At 41.7% G+C, this 14805-nt stretch overlaps 2 protein-coding genes across 8 annotated transcripts in view; one reads left to right on the top strand and one right to left on the bottom strand.

Moving 5' to 3' along the window:
* Positions 1–2279: 2279 nt before the first annotated feature.
* On the bottom strand, positions 2280–12276 carry LOC121537609 (solute carrier family 35 member F2). 3 transcript variants are annotated; one of them, XM_041845195.1, is made up of 9 exons: positions 12195–12276; positions 10433–10556; positions 10123–10295; positions 9355–9482; positions 7678–7837; positions 5467–5623; positions 4891–4943; positions 3571–3725; positions 2280–3165 (listed from the first exon to the last, which is right to left on the bottom strand). In XM_041845195.1, exons 2-9 carry the CDS (start codon positions 10537–10539, stop codon positions 2881–2883), a joined length of 1218 nt encoding a protein of 405 aa, XP_041701129.1. In that variant the 5' UTR covers positions 10540–10556; positions 12195–12276; the 3' UTR covers positions 2280–2880. The 3 variants fall into 3 exon arrangements, with proteins under 3 accessions (XP_041701129.1, XP_041701128.1, XP_041701130.1); XM_041845194.2 differs by having other exon boundaries at positions 12126–12247; XM_041845196.2 differs by lacking the exon at positions 12195–12276 and adding an exon at positions 11269–11374.
* Positions 12277–13750: 1474 nt separating this feature from the next.
* LOC123481193 (cullin-5-like) overlaps positions 13751–14805 on the top strand; it is a 35688-nt gene continuing 34633 nt past the window's right edge. For all 5 annotated transcript variants that reach the window (XM_045206972.1, XM_045206971.1, XM_045206970.1 and 2 more), the window contains exon 1: positions 13751–13811. In XM_045206972.1, coding sequence (XP_045062907.1) covers positions 13779–13811 — 33 coding nt within the window. In that variant the 5' untranslated portion in view covers positions 13751–13778. The remainder of the gene's footprint in view (positions 13812–14805) is intronic.

Below are 14805 nucleotides of genomic sequence, written 5' to 3'. Positions count from 1 at the left end.
AGGGGGGGTCAAAATCAAAAGTAACAGTCAGTATCTGGTGTGGCCACCAGCTGCATTAAGTACTGCAGTGCATCTCCTCCTCATGGACTGCACCAGATTTGCCTGTTCTTGCTGTGAGATGTTACCCCACTCTTCCACTAAGGCACCTGCAAGTTCCCGGACATTTCTTGGGGGAATGGCCCTAGCCCTCACACTCCGATCCAACAGGTCCCAGAGGTGCTCAATGGGATTGAGATCCGGGCTCTTCGCTGGCCATGGCAGAACACTGACATTCCTGTCTTGCAGGAAATCACGCACAGAACGAGCAGTATGGCTGGTGGCATTGTCATGCTGGAGGGTCATGTCAGGATGAGCCTGCAGGAAGGGTACCACATGAGGGAGGAGGATGTCTTCCCTGTAACGCACAGCGTTGAGATTGCCTTCAATGACAACAAGCTCAGTCTGATGATGCTGTGACACACCGCCCCAGACCATGACGGACCCTCCACCTCCAAATTGATCCCGCTCCAGTGTACAGGCCTCGGTGTAACGCTCATTCCTTCGACGATAAACGCGAATCTGACCATCACCCCTGGTGAAACAAAACCGCGACTCGTCAGTGAAGAGCACTTTTTGCCAGTCCTGTCTGGTCCAGCGACGGTGGGTTTGTGCCCATAGGCGACATTGTTGCCGGTGATGTCTGGTTGCCTTACAACAGGCCTACAACAGGCCGACATTGTTGCCGGTTGCCTTACAACAGGCCTACAAGCCCTCAGTCCAGCCTCTCTCAGCCTATTGCGGACAGTCTGAGCACTGATGGAGGGATTGTGCCTTCCTGGTGTAACTCTGGCAGTTGTTGTTGCCATCCTGTACCTGTCCCGCAGGTGTGACGTTCGGATGTACCAATCCTGTGCAGGTGTTGTTACACGTGGTCTGCCACTGCGAGGACGATCAGCTGTCCGTCCTGTCTCCTTGTAACGCTGTCTTAGGCGTCTCACAGTACGGACATTGCAATTTATTGCCCTGACCACATCTGCAGTCCTCATGCCTCCTTGCAGATGAGCAGGGGCATCTTTCTTTTGGTGTTTTTCAGAGTAAATAGAAAGTCCTCTTTAGTGTCCTAAGTTTTCATAACTGTGACCTTATTTGCCTACGGTCTGTAAGCTGTTAGTGTCTTAACGACTGTTCGACAGGTGCATGTTCATGGTTCATTGAACAAGCTTGGGAAACGGTGTTTAAACCCTTTACAATGAAGATCTGTGAAATTATTTGGATTTCTACTAATTATCTTTGAAAGACAGGGTCCTGAAAAAGGGATGTTTCTTTTTTTTGCTGAGTTTAGTAGGCAAGTGTCGGTGGAATGGGATTTCCTAAAGCCAGATTGGAGCTCATAGAATAGGTTATGTAAAGAAATATAACTGTCAATCTGCTTGAACATAATCCTTTCCATGACCTTTGATAAAACACAGGATTGAGACGGGCCGATAGTTTCCATGACCTTCGATAAAACACAGGATTGAGACGGGCCGATAGTTTCCATGACCTTCGATAAAACACACAGGATTGAGACGGGCCGATAGTTTCCATGATCTAACTTATTTCCTTTTTCATATAAAGGAATGACCCTTGCAAGTTTTAGTTCACTGGGAAAACACCCTAGTTCAATAGACAGATTTACAATGTGAGTTACACAGGGGGTGATAATTACCGCTGCATCCCTTAGAAACCTGGCAGGAATGTTATCAAGGCCAGTTGCTTTGGAATGGTCAAGTTCTTTCAGCTTCTTTAGCACAGTTGACTCAGAAACCTTTTCAAATGAAAAAGCATCTACTTGAATCCCCTGCTGTGAGTAAAACTGCTGGACATGACTCTCCCCATAGCAACCTGATTGACAAGGTAACTTGCTAACTAATGTATTAGCTATAGTTGTAAAATAGCTATTCAGACTGTCTGCAACCATGGACTTGTCTGATGTAACCTTCCCTCCAATGTCCAAGCTAAGATTTCGAATTGTCTATGATGCACGTTCTCTCTAATTACAGCCTATTATTAATTCTGATTTGTTCTCTAGGCCGTATCCATAAACTGGAAATATTATGTGGTTGACCCGACAACCATAACCAAGACTAAGAATCAAGATTTTAATGAAATGTGTGTAACCATAATGCAATAATTTGTTTTTGCAGCATTGCCCATTCAATGTTTGTCTGAATATGACAGACACTGACACAGTCACTGAGGGATCTAGCACAATAATGACAACACAACATCCACATAGAAAAGAAGAGCCATGACAGATGTAACCAGAAACAAGAGAATATACAACTTTATTATCATCAATATATAAAAAAACACTTCTGCAAAGTCATATTTTTAGAAGACACAAATGTTTCCTTTACCTATAAGCACTTTTCAGAAGACCTGCTGTAACGAAATAACAAAAAAGACAGTGTGACAACTATGTATTAGTAGGCTATAGCAGCCTGGAATCGCACAAATAAATGCTGTTTGGAGGAACTGTCTTTTTGAATGTGCTTTGCACAAATACATTGTCTTCATGGGGGGAGAAATATAGTAATCAACACACCATACACTGATTAGTTTAAAAAGGAGGCAGAACACAATGTATGTCTTTGATAAAATATAATAAAATAAAAAAATTTAACCAATGTCAACCCAACAGCAGAAAAATATTGAGGTTGTATGGTAGCTTGCCTAATAAAGCAATCTAATGAGCCATATTGTTGGGTACACAGTAGCTGGTAGCTTGCTTTGTACCATGTAGTCTGGTGCACCAGGGTACTTGGCAGCACCTAGGCTTCTATACACCTACCCAACTACAGAGAACCCAACCATTTATGTACAGTTGTTGAAAGAATAACTTAAACCTAGTCCAGTGGGCTACATCTTCGTGCTGTGTTCCTCTGTAACGTATGTCACTGCACAACGCCTGTTGCTTGTCTCCATCCCCTCTTCTGTCCCCCTCCACTCTACTCCCTCTTGGAGCAGGTCTGTGGTGGTCTCTCCTTTCTGGTGGTCTTTTTCTCCCTCAACAAAGGCAGCAGGGTCGTCAAACTCCTCGCCAGCGGAGTCCGACTCGGGCACGGGCGCGTAGGTGGGCACGGCATTGAACATGACAAAGCCCACAGTGATCACCACGAACGACACAATGTACAGGCCTGAGAACTGTGGAGAGTAGGGCAGAGGTTGACGTTTTGATAGAAGGTCAAATCCATTTCACAGACCCTGGATCAGTGGCTATAGTTTCTCTGTATAACTCATTTGTGAGAAGTAACACATTTGTGAGAAGGCGCTAGTTAAACAATATTGAAGTTAGTATTTACCTCAAAGATTGGCTTGAGAGTTGGCTGTATGTTTCATATACAACAATGTTAATAAATTTTTTATCTAATCAAACCATGGAAGCCTTCTCATTAAACAACAGCATCCACCTTAGGCTTACAATATATGCTTTTGCGCATGGGCCCCTTTCTGTCCAATAAGGTCATTTCTGGATAACATTTTTGTCCATTTTGGGCACCCCCTCTGGCTCAAGAGCACACCCATAGGAAAATAGTTTATTTAACTCACGACAAAGTGGAAAAGGAAGATGCCACAGAAGAGGCTGAAGAGGTCAGCGGTGAGCAGGGAGAGGTTGACCGCCGTGGCGCTGGTCATCTTGACCACCAGGGGCATGAAACTGTACAGGGCATACATGCAGAACGTGTAGGCCGCAAACAGTACGACTGAGGAGGGAAACACCAAATGTGTTCATTAGGCACCAAATGGAAGAAAATGGTCTGAAACTAAGTGAAGTGGGGAGGGACTGTCTGGACTTGTCTTGTCCAATAATGAAACGCTTATTTGGGGTTTTCCTTTTCAAAGCGTTTTGCTACGTTGTGTCCTGTAAAGCACCAAAGAGGAGAAAACATTTGAAACAGATTGAAATGGGGAAGTACTTCCTGGACTTCTTCAATTAGAAATTCAAATAGTTGTTTTCCATTTCAAAACGTTTTGCAATATGTGCCCTACTGAACAAGGCCCAGAATCTCAGAGGGGAATTCTACTGGACTACAAGGGGACGTTTTCAAACAAAGCACTTTCTGGAAAACTATTGCAGAGCAAAAGAGCTCTACACAGAGCATGTACAGGTAACTGCCAAAAATAAACACCAACATAAAATGTCTTAATAGGGCGTTGGGCCACCACAAGCCAGAACCGCTTCAATGCACCTTGGCATAGATTCTACAAGTGTCTGCAACTATATTGGAGGGATGCAACATCATTCTTCCACGAGAAACTCCATCATTTGGTGTTTTGTTGATGGTGGTGGAAAACGCCGTCTCAGGCTCTGCTCCAGATTCTCCCATAAGTGTTCAATTGGGTTGAGATCTGGTGACTGAGACGACCATGGCATACATCGTTTTCATGCTAATCAAATCATTCAGTGACCACTCGTGCCCTGTGGATGGGGGCATAGTCAAGGTAACCAAAATAATGGCCTGCCCAGCAATTGTATACATGACCCTAAGCACAATGGGATGTTAATAGTCTAAGATCCTTCCCAATGTGTTCTCCAATCTCATAAAACATTTGAGAAAAAGTCTGTCATTATTTTTGCAAGGGGAGGGTGGTTGAGTATTGAAAACAGGGGTGCCAATAACCTTAACCCCCATCTTTGAGATTTGTTGTATACTTGTTAAACAAAATGTATTTCTCTGAGCAATTGTATTAGTATAAAATAATATAATTTCCACATTTTTGGGATAATACAATATAGATTTGTATTATTTATGTTATAGTATTTTTTGCTAATCTTTATCAGGGTTGCCAATAATTATGGACCTGACTGTATATGACTGACAATTGAATTAGGGGGTTAACAAATATGGGGAGAAAATGAATTCTTACTAATTTTCCAGTTCCATTTAATAGCTGCTACTGCACTGGTTTCCAATATGGCTCTGCAACACAGGACAACAGAAGGTAAGATTGCAAACAGGAACTGCGTCGGTCGACAGACTTACAAAGCACCTTCCAGCAAATTCTGATGGGTAGATTTTACCTCAAATAACTGGTCAAGTGATGAAAATGTGATATTTGGATGATGTGGGGGGAAAAGTACCATAATAAATACAATATGTACTTACTGATGTAGTGCACCAAACAAAAAGTTAAAGGGATAGTTTGCTTTTTGAAGATAGGCTAGTGCCGGGACTCAATCTGATCGTGCGACAATTTCCAATTGAGCCGACATCTGCAGCGTTTACCGTGAATGCATTATCAGTGAACACGGTAACATTGCCTTTAAAAGCTGCATTGTCGACAACCTGCGTTCAGATTGAATCTTGGCCTAAAACTAAAGGAAAGCTAAGTAAGCTTACATTTCTAAAAGTGAACTATCCCTTTAATACTGAGGGGGAGAAAGGCAGGAAAGACTGTCTTTGAACCGGTTCAACCCTGGAGAGAGGAGAGGGGGTGTCTTACAGCTGTATGCCGCTGATCAGGGTGCCGAACAGGCCCATCATACCCAGGAACTCCCCGCGGCTCAGGTTCTTCACCGTGTACTCCTGACAAACATTAGACACCGCATACAGTGCAGCACTCACCAGCACCAGACCATCCCCCAGCAACACATCACTGGCTAGAAGGAGGGAGGGAAGGAGGGAAAGAGAGAGGGATGAAGGGAGGGAGAGAGAGAAGAGGGAGAGTATGAGATAAAATATAAGGTGGGAGAGAAGGAGAGAGAAAAGACAGTAATGTTATTTTAGGCAAACTGTCCTTGACATGTTAGTTACAGCAATTTGCAGAGCTCACAATATGAGGAATCAGCTCTAAGGGTTTATGATGAGAGATTAATAATGCCTGTTTCTCTTTGCCCGTGCAGTGAAACCTAAGGCCTCTCCAGATCAGACTGTATGGAACTGTTTATGTCCCAAGAAAAGGCACTGAGGTACATTTAAAGCTGTTATTCCTCTATGGATATGCCTGACTAAGTATAAAAATGTATGTCTTCTACATCAAAGGAAGTGGACAAAAGCCTTGTCCTAGACTATAAAGCATATTTATTGGAGATTCCCCACTGAAAGTGCTTCTTAGTCCAAGACAATAAACTTAAATCGGTGTCTGGAAAACAGGCCCAAAGTGTTTTAACAATAAATAGTGTTTTCACTGGATCCCTGGTCTTCCAGCCAGTAGGTCGGCCCCCACACCATGGCCCACACTCCCAGCAGACACTCCCCCCTCAGGGTGTATATAATATATATTCCTGTAGGTCCTGACAATAATAAAATATATAATATGTAAGGGATAAACACAGTTTTCCCTAGTTACCACAGCCACAAAGTCAAAATGACTATATCGTAAAAGTTCATGAAAACAAAAATGTGCTTTTTGGTCTTAATGTAATGTTAAGAGTTAGGCATAAGGTTAGCAGTGTGGTTAAGGTTAGGTTTAAAATCAGATTTTTAAGAAGAGAAATAGTAGAAATAGGCTGGGTTTATGACTTTGTGGGTGTGGTAACTAGTGACGACCGATAAACGCCAACGTTTATAATGAAGGAAGCCCTACACGACGCGTGGAACTAACCTTCCACGTCATTCATTATATTCCAGAGAACGCATAGAGCCCCGAGTTGATTATCCCTTACGTAATTTACAGAAGGTTGGCGTTTATCGGTCATTATAGCGTTTATCAGCTGTAATTAAACACATTTGATGCTAGAAATGTGTTAATTTGCAGGTAGAAATGTGTTCAACATCCACTGAAGTAGCTAGCAAGTTTACTAGATAGCTACAGTAATTGCCTTGGTAACCAAACAAAGACTTGCTAGTTAGCTAACCAAACCATCAGTCCTAGCTTGCTATTATGAAAATCGAATTCAACAATGCAAATTCGACTTTCGCTTTCAAAAGCAACTCAAACATAGAACATGTAAGAATGAATTATAGCCATGAATTCTAACATGCTGATATACCGTGTGTTATAGGGTAATAATGCACGCTCTAAAATGCCCTTCAAGACGATCAGAAATGAGTATTCAACAATGCCATGGCATAACTTGGAAATAATGGACGACACAGCATGACGAGGCGGTTGCTAGAGACCTGTAAATATTGAACTAATCGAACGAATGACTGGGTTGTGTCTCTAGCAACCAAAAGATGAGAAATTATGAATTCGCTTATGAAAATACCAATGTTATTTCTACCAGTAAATGTGTACTTTAGTATTGTTTTATTTGGCAACTGTGGTATAAGCTGGATAAACGCCTCAGTTCTGTACATTACCTTGGAAAAATGATCTCGGCTTCGCCTCATCCCGCTGCGTCGTCCATTATCCCTTACTTATAAAGCAGCTAGTTTGGGTCCTGGATGATTGGCTGAAAGCCGAGGTATAAATAAAGCAATAAGGCCCGAGGGGGTGTGGTATATGTCCAATATACCACGGCTAAGGGCTGTTCTTAAGCACGACGCAACACAGAGTGCCTGGATACAGCCCCTTAGTTGTGGTATATTGGTCATATACCACACCTCCTAGGGCCTTATTGGTATATGACCAATATACCACGGCTAAGGGGCTGTATCCAGGCACTCCGCGTTGCGTTGTCCATAAGAACAGCCCTTAGCTGTGGTATATTGGTCATATACCAAATCTCCTCAGGCCTTATTGCTTAAATATCACGAGTAGTGTTCTTACTGGATCCCTGGTTTCTCCCAGCCAGTAGGTCAGCCCCCACCATGGCACCCACCCCCAGCAGACAAACGGCAACAGCCACAAAGTGCACCAGGCGGTAGCGCGTCTTCAGGAAGAACCAGGAGAGCACCATCAGCACCGGGATCACAAAGCAGTCCAGCAGCTGCAACCAGAACCACATATAGTATTTTTCAGGTGTAAAATGCTGATTGCATACAAGGCAACTGAAAGGCACTTAGGGCTGGGAGATATCACTATATTTTTCTAATTTGACGGTATGATGGTTTTGATTATTTTGAATAATAAAAGTTCTACATTTGCTTTATGAGTAATGCATGACCCTAGGGTGGCAACACATACATTCAAAGTGATTTCAATGGGTCTTTCTCCATTCTGATTGTTTTATACTGTTCAATTCAACTTCCTGCATTTTCATACAATTTCTACATTTCCTGCACTCATCTTAGATAATTTCCACACAGCCGTGTAGGGCTGCAGGATATGGGAAAAAAAATCTAGGCCTTATTTTTAACCAAATGTTGCAATTGCAATTTGACTTGCGATTTAGATCAAAACACTTGGGTGAACTATTGGAATCTTGGAAATATAATGTTTATTCTAATTCTATAGTTTAGAATAAATAATAGTGGGCACTTTGAATTCAGTGTTGTTTGACATGTCAACAAATGAAAATGCCAGGGAGGCGTTATTGTGACAGGGTAGGAACCAAAGTGTCGGTCAGTGTTTCCTAGGGGACCCTATAATCTTAGGCTACATGAAATGTTTCTTCATGTAGCCAACATATTCATGCTTAGCCTATTCCTCTGATTTAGAAGATACTGTTGCACAAACATGCTGACTTAGGCCTACACCATCAGTGGTATCAGGTTATATTAGCTAGGTATGTTTGCTCTGACTCAGTACATTTAATAGCTAGCTAGCTAGCCAACTAACCAGCGATTAGCATTAGCGGCTAACACGACTTAGCTAAAACTTACTAAGAAAAGCCAATTAGCAAGCTGTTTGCAGATGTAAGAAACAAACTAATAGTGTAATTATTAAGAAACAAAGTGGAAACAATATTGTTGACTGAACGCAAGTTTCCCATGGTCACGCAACAACAAAATGCGCTCCATAAGTGACAGGGGGTGGGGCTAGGTCTGTATGGAAAGCGGCATGGAGAGAGAGAGCGGAGAGGGATGACTCAAGTAGCATGTAAACTATAAAAATGGAGGTTACACACAGCATATCACATTTAACAAACCAAACATAAAAATACCGTTATAGAAGGTAAAGTAAAAACCCAAACCGGTCCGTGCATCAATATCGGTACATCAGTGGAGTCTGGTGGGAGGAGCTATAGGAGGACGGGCTCATTGTAATGGCTGGAATGGAATTAGTTGAACGTGTGCTTTCCATGTTTGATCCCTTTCCATTAATTCCATTCCAGCCATTACAATGAGCCTGTCCTCCTATAGCTCCCCCCACCAGCCTCCACTGGGGTACATTGTAAAATACGGTATACCTCCCAGCCCTAAAGGCACTTTAATATTCATTTGTTGCACACCTGGAAAAACCAGTCAGGTGACTCAATGTATCACCTAGGTCCTAGATACATCCATTAGTGAGTCATTCTTCACCCAAAAAACACAGTATGCAATGGTATTAGTAATTTCTTACCTGTATGCTGGTCAACGTTGTAAACTGGTATGCCTTCACCACTGTGTAGTTTGCCTCCACGTCCGTCAGTCCCATCAGTAAATACCGCCACCATTTTGTTTTTAAAATCTGTAATATATTCCCATCACCTGTTGAAACAGCAAAGCGAGAATCCAGAGTGAGACAAAACACGTCATATTTTATGAGTTAGCAGCACTGTTGTTTTAGTCTCTGTTCATTAGGCACCAAACGGACAAAAGCGGTCTGAAACATGAAAAGACTACCAGGACTTAAAAACACTCATTTTCATTTCCCTTGCGTGCCGTAATAAACACAACCCATATAATAATCCTGATGAAACACTCTTTCTATCACAGTAGGTAGGATTCCTAAATATCACCAATTAGATTCGGAACTGTGTGGCTTCACAAACTCTACTGCTAGTGTATGGGCAGGCAGACCAGGGCCTGTTTGAATACTTCCATCCTGCATCCTTCGTTCCATCCTCCCTTCCTTGAAGTAATCACTGATCTTAATTGGTTGGATTGGTGAAAGTAATGGGTGGCGTAACATTGCTTTCACCTTTCAAATGATGTATAAAATATGATATCCTCAAGGAATCAACTGTAGGAAGGATGCAGTTCTAAAATATTCCAACAAGGCCCCTGCAAATAATGAGGAAGGTGATGATTCTCACTAATATTAGCATTTTCGGACAAAAAACAAATGTAAGTCAATGTACTCTGTTTAGCATTAGCGTGTGTACAATTCAGGGCGGCGGCCTCTGACCTTTTCTGAGGCTGAGCGAGGCAGTGTAGGTGAGCAGCAGCAGGACGTAGTTGAGGAAGCTCTGGAGCATGGGCGTCTCCACACCCGCTTCCGCCAGGTACTGGCAGCTGACTGCCGTGCCGCAAATCAGCATGGACAGGGCCTGGCCCATGGCGATGGTCTTCAGTAGACGCCTGCAAAGGTCATGTTAACATCAATCAATAAATCACTTAAATGTATGTAGAATAATATAGGTCCAGCCCATTTTTGTGTCTATGTGTTGTCTGTTGTGTCTGCATTGTCTGTGCGTTGTTTATCTTTTTGTGCTCACCACGTGAAGACGCCCTTCAGCTCGTAGCTGCGCAGCCTGGCACAGGCCGTCCAACAGCTCCTTCCACGTCCACAGTCAGAGCTCTCTGCAGGCTCAGAACCCTCCATTTCCTTCTGATGTATCCCTGAGAACCCCACCAGGACAGAGAGGGGGAGGTGAAACAGAGATATAGAGGGAAGGAGAGAGAGATGGGAAAGAGAGAGGGGGGAGAACAGAGAGAGAGGAGCCAAGAATAATGATCAGGTTCATAATTACTACTGAACACAGTTTTATTAACAATGTCTGCATCAAAGACCCAGACAATCAGTGTGCAGTAATCTCCCCTGGAATTTAGGCCTCATTATACGGTGCTCAACTAGGCACTCTGCACTCCAAGGAAGGTAACACTGCTAATTATGTGTCAATCTTTTTCATGTCAGATTAGTAGTTTTTGAAAAGTAGATTAGGCCTACACTTTTATAGCCTACTGCTCTCAACTATTCCCAGCCCTTTAAGCAATGTTTTTAATCAAGGAAGACATTTCATACAGTAGCCGCTGGTTGTGTGACAAAGTGAGTGGAACTCGCTGGTTTCAATAGCCCAAATCAGATTTCGAAATCTGATTTGAATGCATTTTATAAATGGAAAACATATAGATTTGTGGACGGCAACAACACAAATGCTATTGTGCATGGTGTGCAATTGCTCCTTTGTAGAGGAGAAACATTTAATTAAACTAAAAACAGCAAACATATGATTTTTACCCAACGAGCTGTCAAAATTTGAAACATTCCTAAACGTCCTGTCAAAATGTGTTGACCACGTTTCCATCCAACCATTTCATGCGAATGAATTACCTGAAGCATGAAAAAAGTCACGATCGGGCTGATGGAAACATGAAATGCCGGTAAAATTGTATACATGCCAACAGACAATTTGTTCGTTCGACGTGGTGGGATCTTTTCGGTAAAATGTAATCTTCAAGAAATGGCGGTGGAAACGCCTTTATGCGCAAATATTGATATTATAACGATCATATCGAAGTAAATTTAGTCACGCGATATGTTGTGTGGTCCTCCACTACGGCCCGGGAAAACATGCAGTTTATTAGGCTACAGATGAAATAAATTGATGAACTTCACAGGGTGGTGGACAAAACCATCAGTAAAGTTGAAAATGCGATGGAAACCCATTTAACTTTTTATTCGGTACATGGAAATGTAATGGCAAAAGTTATTTGTATGTGTACTACGTCATCACGCACATCCTTTTATCCGTAAAAGTCCGTTTGATGGAAACATATCTGGTGGGAAAATGTGCATATTGTTTTGTGCAGATTTTAGAACATCCACATGAAAATCTGTTGCAAATTGGATGGAAACCTAGCTACGGTCACACCTTCCTATTAAAACACGTGGCCAAATGAAGTAGAATACTATTAAAACACGTGGCCAAATGAAGTAGGATACGGAGAACACACAATCTACTAAGGCTTTCTGCCGACATGCCCTCAAACTGACCTCAGAAATGTAGCCACTGCTACAACATTTTAGGCTACAAATGTAATGTGACTACAATGATACAAAATGACAATCATATGATGTGCAACACCATACGATCAAATCTAGCGAGGTATTGTCACGCGCGCCACATACTAAATATCTAGACAATAAATTAAATAGACAAATTAAATAGAATACGGTAGTTAATCTACCTGCATAGGTTAAACTCTCATCGCCGTTCATTTGAAGTTACGGTTAAATCGACAGCTCAAAAGACGTACCATAATTCTCGTGGCCAAAAGCATCAGTAGAGCAATGGATCAATCTAACCCTGTTTTACCACAAGACCAAAGGACCGCCTCCTGTTCTGAGATTGGCCAAGAGGCTGGCGTGTCACGTGCGCTGGCAACCAAACTGCGGTGTGGTGCTGAAGGGACTCCTTTCGGGCAACAGTGGAACGATGCAGACAGTTTTGATACTTGATAAGGCACTTCAGCGCCTCATCATCACCACCCGAATGTTGTAATATTTAGAGTTTAGACAATACCCATGACAGTTAGACTGCAACATCCATCAAATATGTGAGACATAAGAACTGATACAAAATGTTAACAAATAACGTTTTAACTTAAGGAAAAAAGTAGTTTGAGGATCTCATTTAGGAGACTGGGATGTTCTGAGTTCGGACCTGCCCTTGCCTGAGAAAGACGGCCATATATAAACAAAATAATATTCCATGGTGGAATGATAACAACGCCTAAGTTATTGTGGAGAAACTGATATCTTGCCGTCCTTGAAGCATTCAAAACTTTGTCTTGTGTAGGATTTCACTCCCCTACAGTTCTGTGCGCCTGTTGCATGATGTTTAACCCACTGTTGACATTTAGCCCACTATGTGAGCAGTAGGCTAGACATAGCGTTTAACAGTTACGCAGTGCATGTTATTACAGCAAGTTAATAAGATACATTCCCCTTTATACTGTATAATATATATATATATATATATATATATATATATATATATATATATATATATATATATATATATATATATAAGACTGTAGGCTATCGTCCTTATGAGTGAATGCTCCAGAAAGTGGATATTTGATAATTAAGAATTGATGGAAGTTGAATTATCATGCGATATACTGTAGACCTACAGATGAATTGCATCAGTGCTTTTCCATTAGCCTATAACATTAAGAAACCAAATGGCAAGTATATTTATGAGTTATTGGCATAGGCCTGAACAACTAAGACACTTTGACACTCTGTCATACTTTTGAACTGAGCATATTTCTCAAGGTAAAAAACATATATTTATAAACGTTCATGCCCTTTTAGGTATGATACCGTAACCCTCGCTTAGCATAGTAAAGAGCCTTACCTGCGGTAGCCTGTTGTATTTTTCCTGTTTGCCCAAAGGTAAACTTGGTAGGCTTTTTCGAACGCGTCAGTGCGCGCGAGGCTAGGACTCCAAAATAGTAACATTTCGTCGGACGCAGCGCACTGGGGGAGACCACCAGTAGATTTTTTGAGAATTTTTTAAATAAATGTTTTAATGAATGTTTACACACATTTCACTGCACACAATATATTATTAATTATTTTCCAGGGTTTCATCGTTTTTAGTGGGTGACATTCTTTTTTGATAAGTAGACCTAATCATTGTTAGACTATTTCAACTTTCATTTTAATTGCACATATGGATTTGGTTTAGTCTAGCTAAAAATTAAAAATTAAACATCTGGAATAAGCGATCAGGTAGCGTGCATGTTTTTCTCCAGATTTTGTTAAAACCCTCTTAGTAACTACAACCCCGTAAATATCGCGACATTGTTCGAGGGAGTAAGTTCAGGTTCACAATGCTGAACATGGCGACGTCTAATTTGCTAAAGGTAGGAGGCACCTCAATTCAATACATTTGATTAACGTTACATTAATCAGTGTTTGTTGCATAGTTGAGGATATGTTACTCTACATTGCTAAACGCACATACCTGAAGACGGCCTTGCAATATAGGTCATATGAAGACCTGTTGTTTGCCTTGTTAGCAATGAAAGGACTGCTATTTACTCACTGACGTTCGTTAGCCTGGTGCTAGCTAGCTGCACCACCAGTAGTACACACACACACATAGCTGGCTACATAACAGTTAGCTAGCACTATAATTTAACTTTGCATGACTATCGTTGACTTTGAGTTGTTAAGTAACTCATTAACTAACGTTAATCACGAACGATCGTATTTTTCATGAAAACACACATTAGTTAGCTGCTAGCTAGCTAGGCAGCCGACATAGATGGCTTGTTACAGTAACTAGCTAAGTTAACTTAGTGTCTGCCCGTTTTTTTCCGCTAGCGTTAACGTTAGCTCTACTATCAGTGTAACTAGCTAGCTAGCTACAGTACTGCAGCTATGTCTGATAAAACACTGAAATACTAACTGATTTGATTTTCGAGCCACCAAAGGTAGGCTAAAGCTACTTGCCAGCAACATTCAGATAGCTACCTAGCTAACATTATTTATCGCAATCAGGACACACTGGCGCAATATTGTTTTTTTACTGATGTGATACAATGTAGGCATATTTGATGAGGACATATAACTAGTCATGTCTACTACTACGTACAACACTCCCTCACATAAGATAGCCTACTGTAGTTGGATGTAGTTATGCATCTGGAAAAACAGATGCTAGTAAATCAGGTTGAAGCACCTTTCAGATAGTCGGTTGATAACTGTTGCCATGGCTTGTCTAACCACCAGGTTTGTCTAACTGCTGTTGTGTTGCTGCTAATGTTCAAATAGGCCCACTTGCCTAGTGTCTAAACATTCAGCAACCACTGGGATATCAATTGTATGTCCTTGATTTCTCACATCCTCCCTTCT

This window comes from Coregonus clupeaformis, chromosome 24 (assembly GCF_020615455.1).
Source record: "Coregonus clupeaformis isolate EN_2021a chromosome 24, ASM2061545v1, whole genome shotgun sequence".
Taxonomy (NCBI): domain Eukaryota; kingdom Metazoa; phylum Chordata; class Actinopteri; order Salmoniformes; family Salmonidae; genus Coregonus; species Coregonus clupeaformis.
The sequence above is the reverse complement of the archived record's forward strand: the minus strand, read 5'-3'. Positions and strand labels throughout refer to the sequence as shown.

Excerpts from the sequence above, each read along its gene's own strand:
- LOC121537609 (XM_041845194.2), bottom strand. The coding sequence starts at position 12,156 with ATGAACGGCGATGAGAGTTTAACCTATGCAG. Across the intron at positions 10,296-10,432 it reads CTGAAGGGCGTCTTCACGTG|GCGTCTACTGAAGACCATCG; the intron begins GTGAGCACAAAA and ends TGACCTTTGCAG. Across the intron at positions 3,726-4,890 it reads TAAATGGAACTGGAAAATTA|TCGTACTGTTTGCGGCCTAC; the intron begins GTAAGAATTCAT and ends TTCCCTCCTCAG.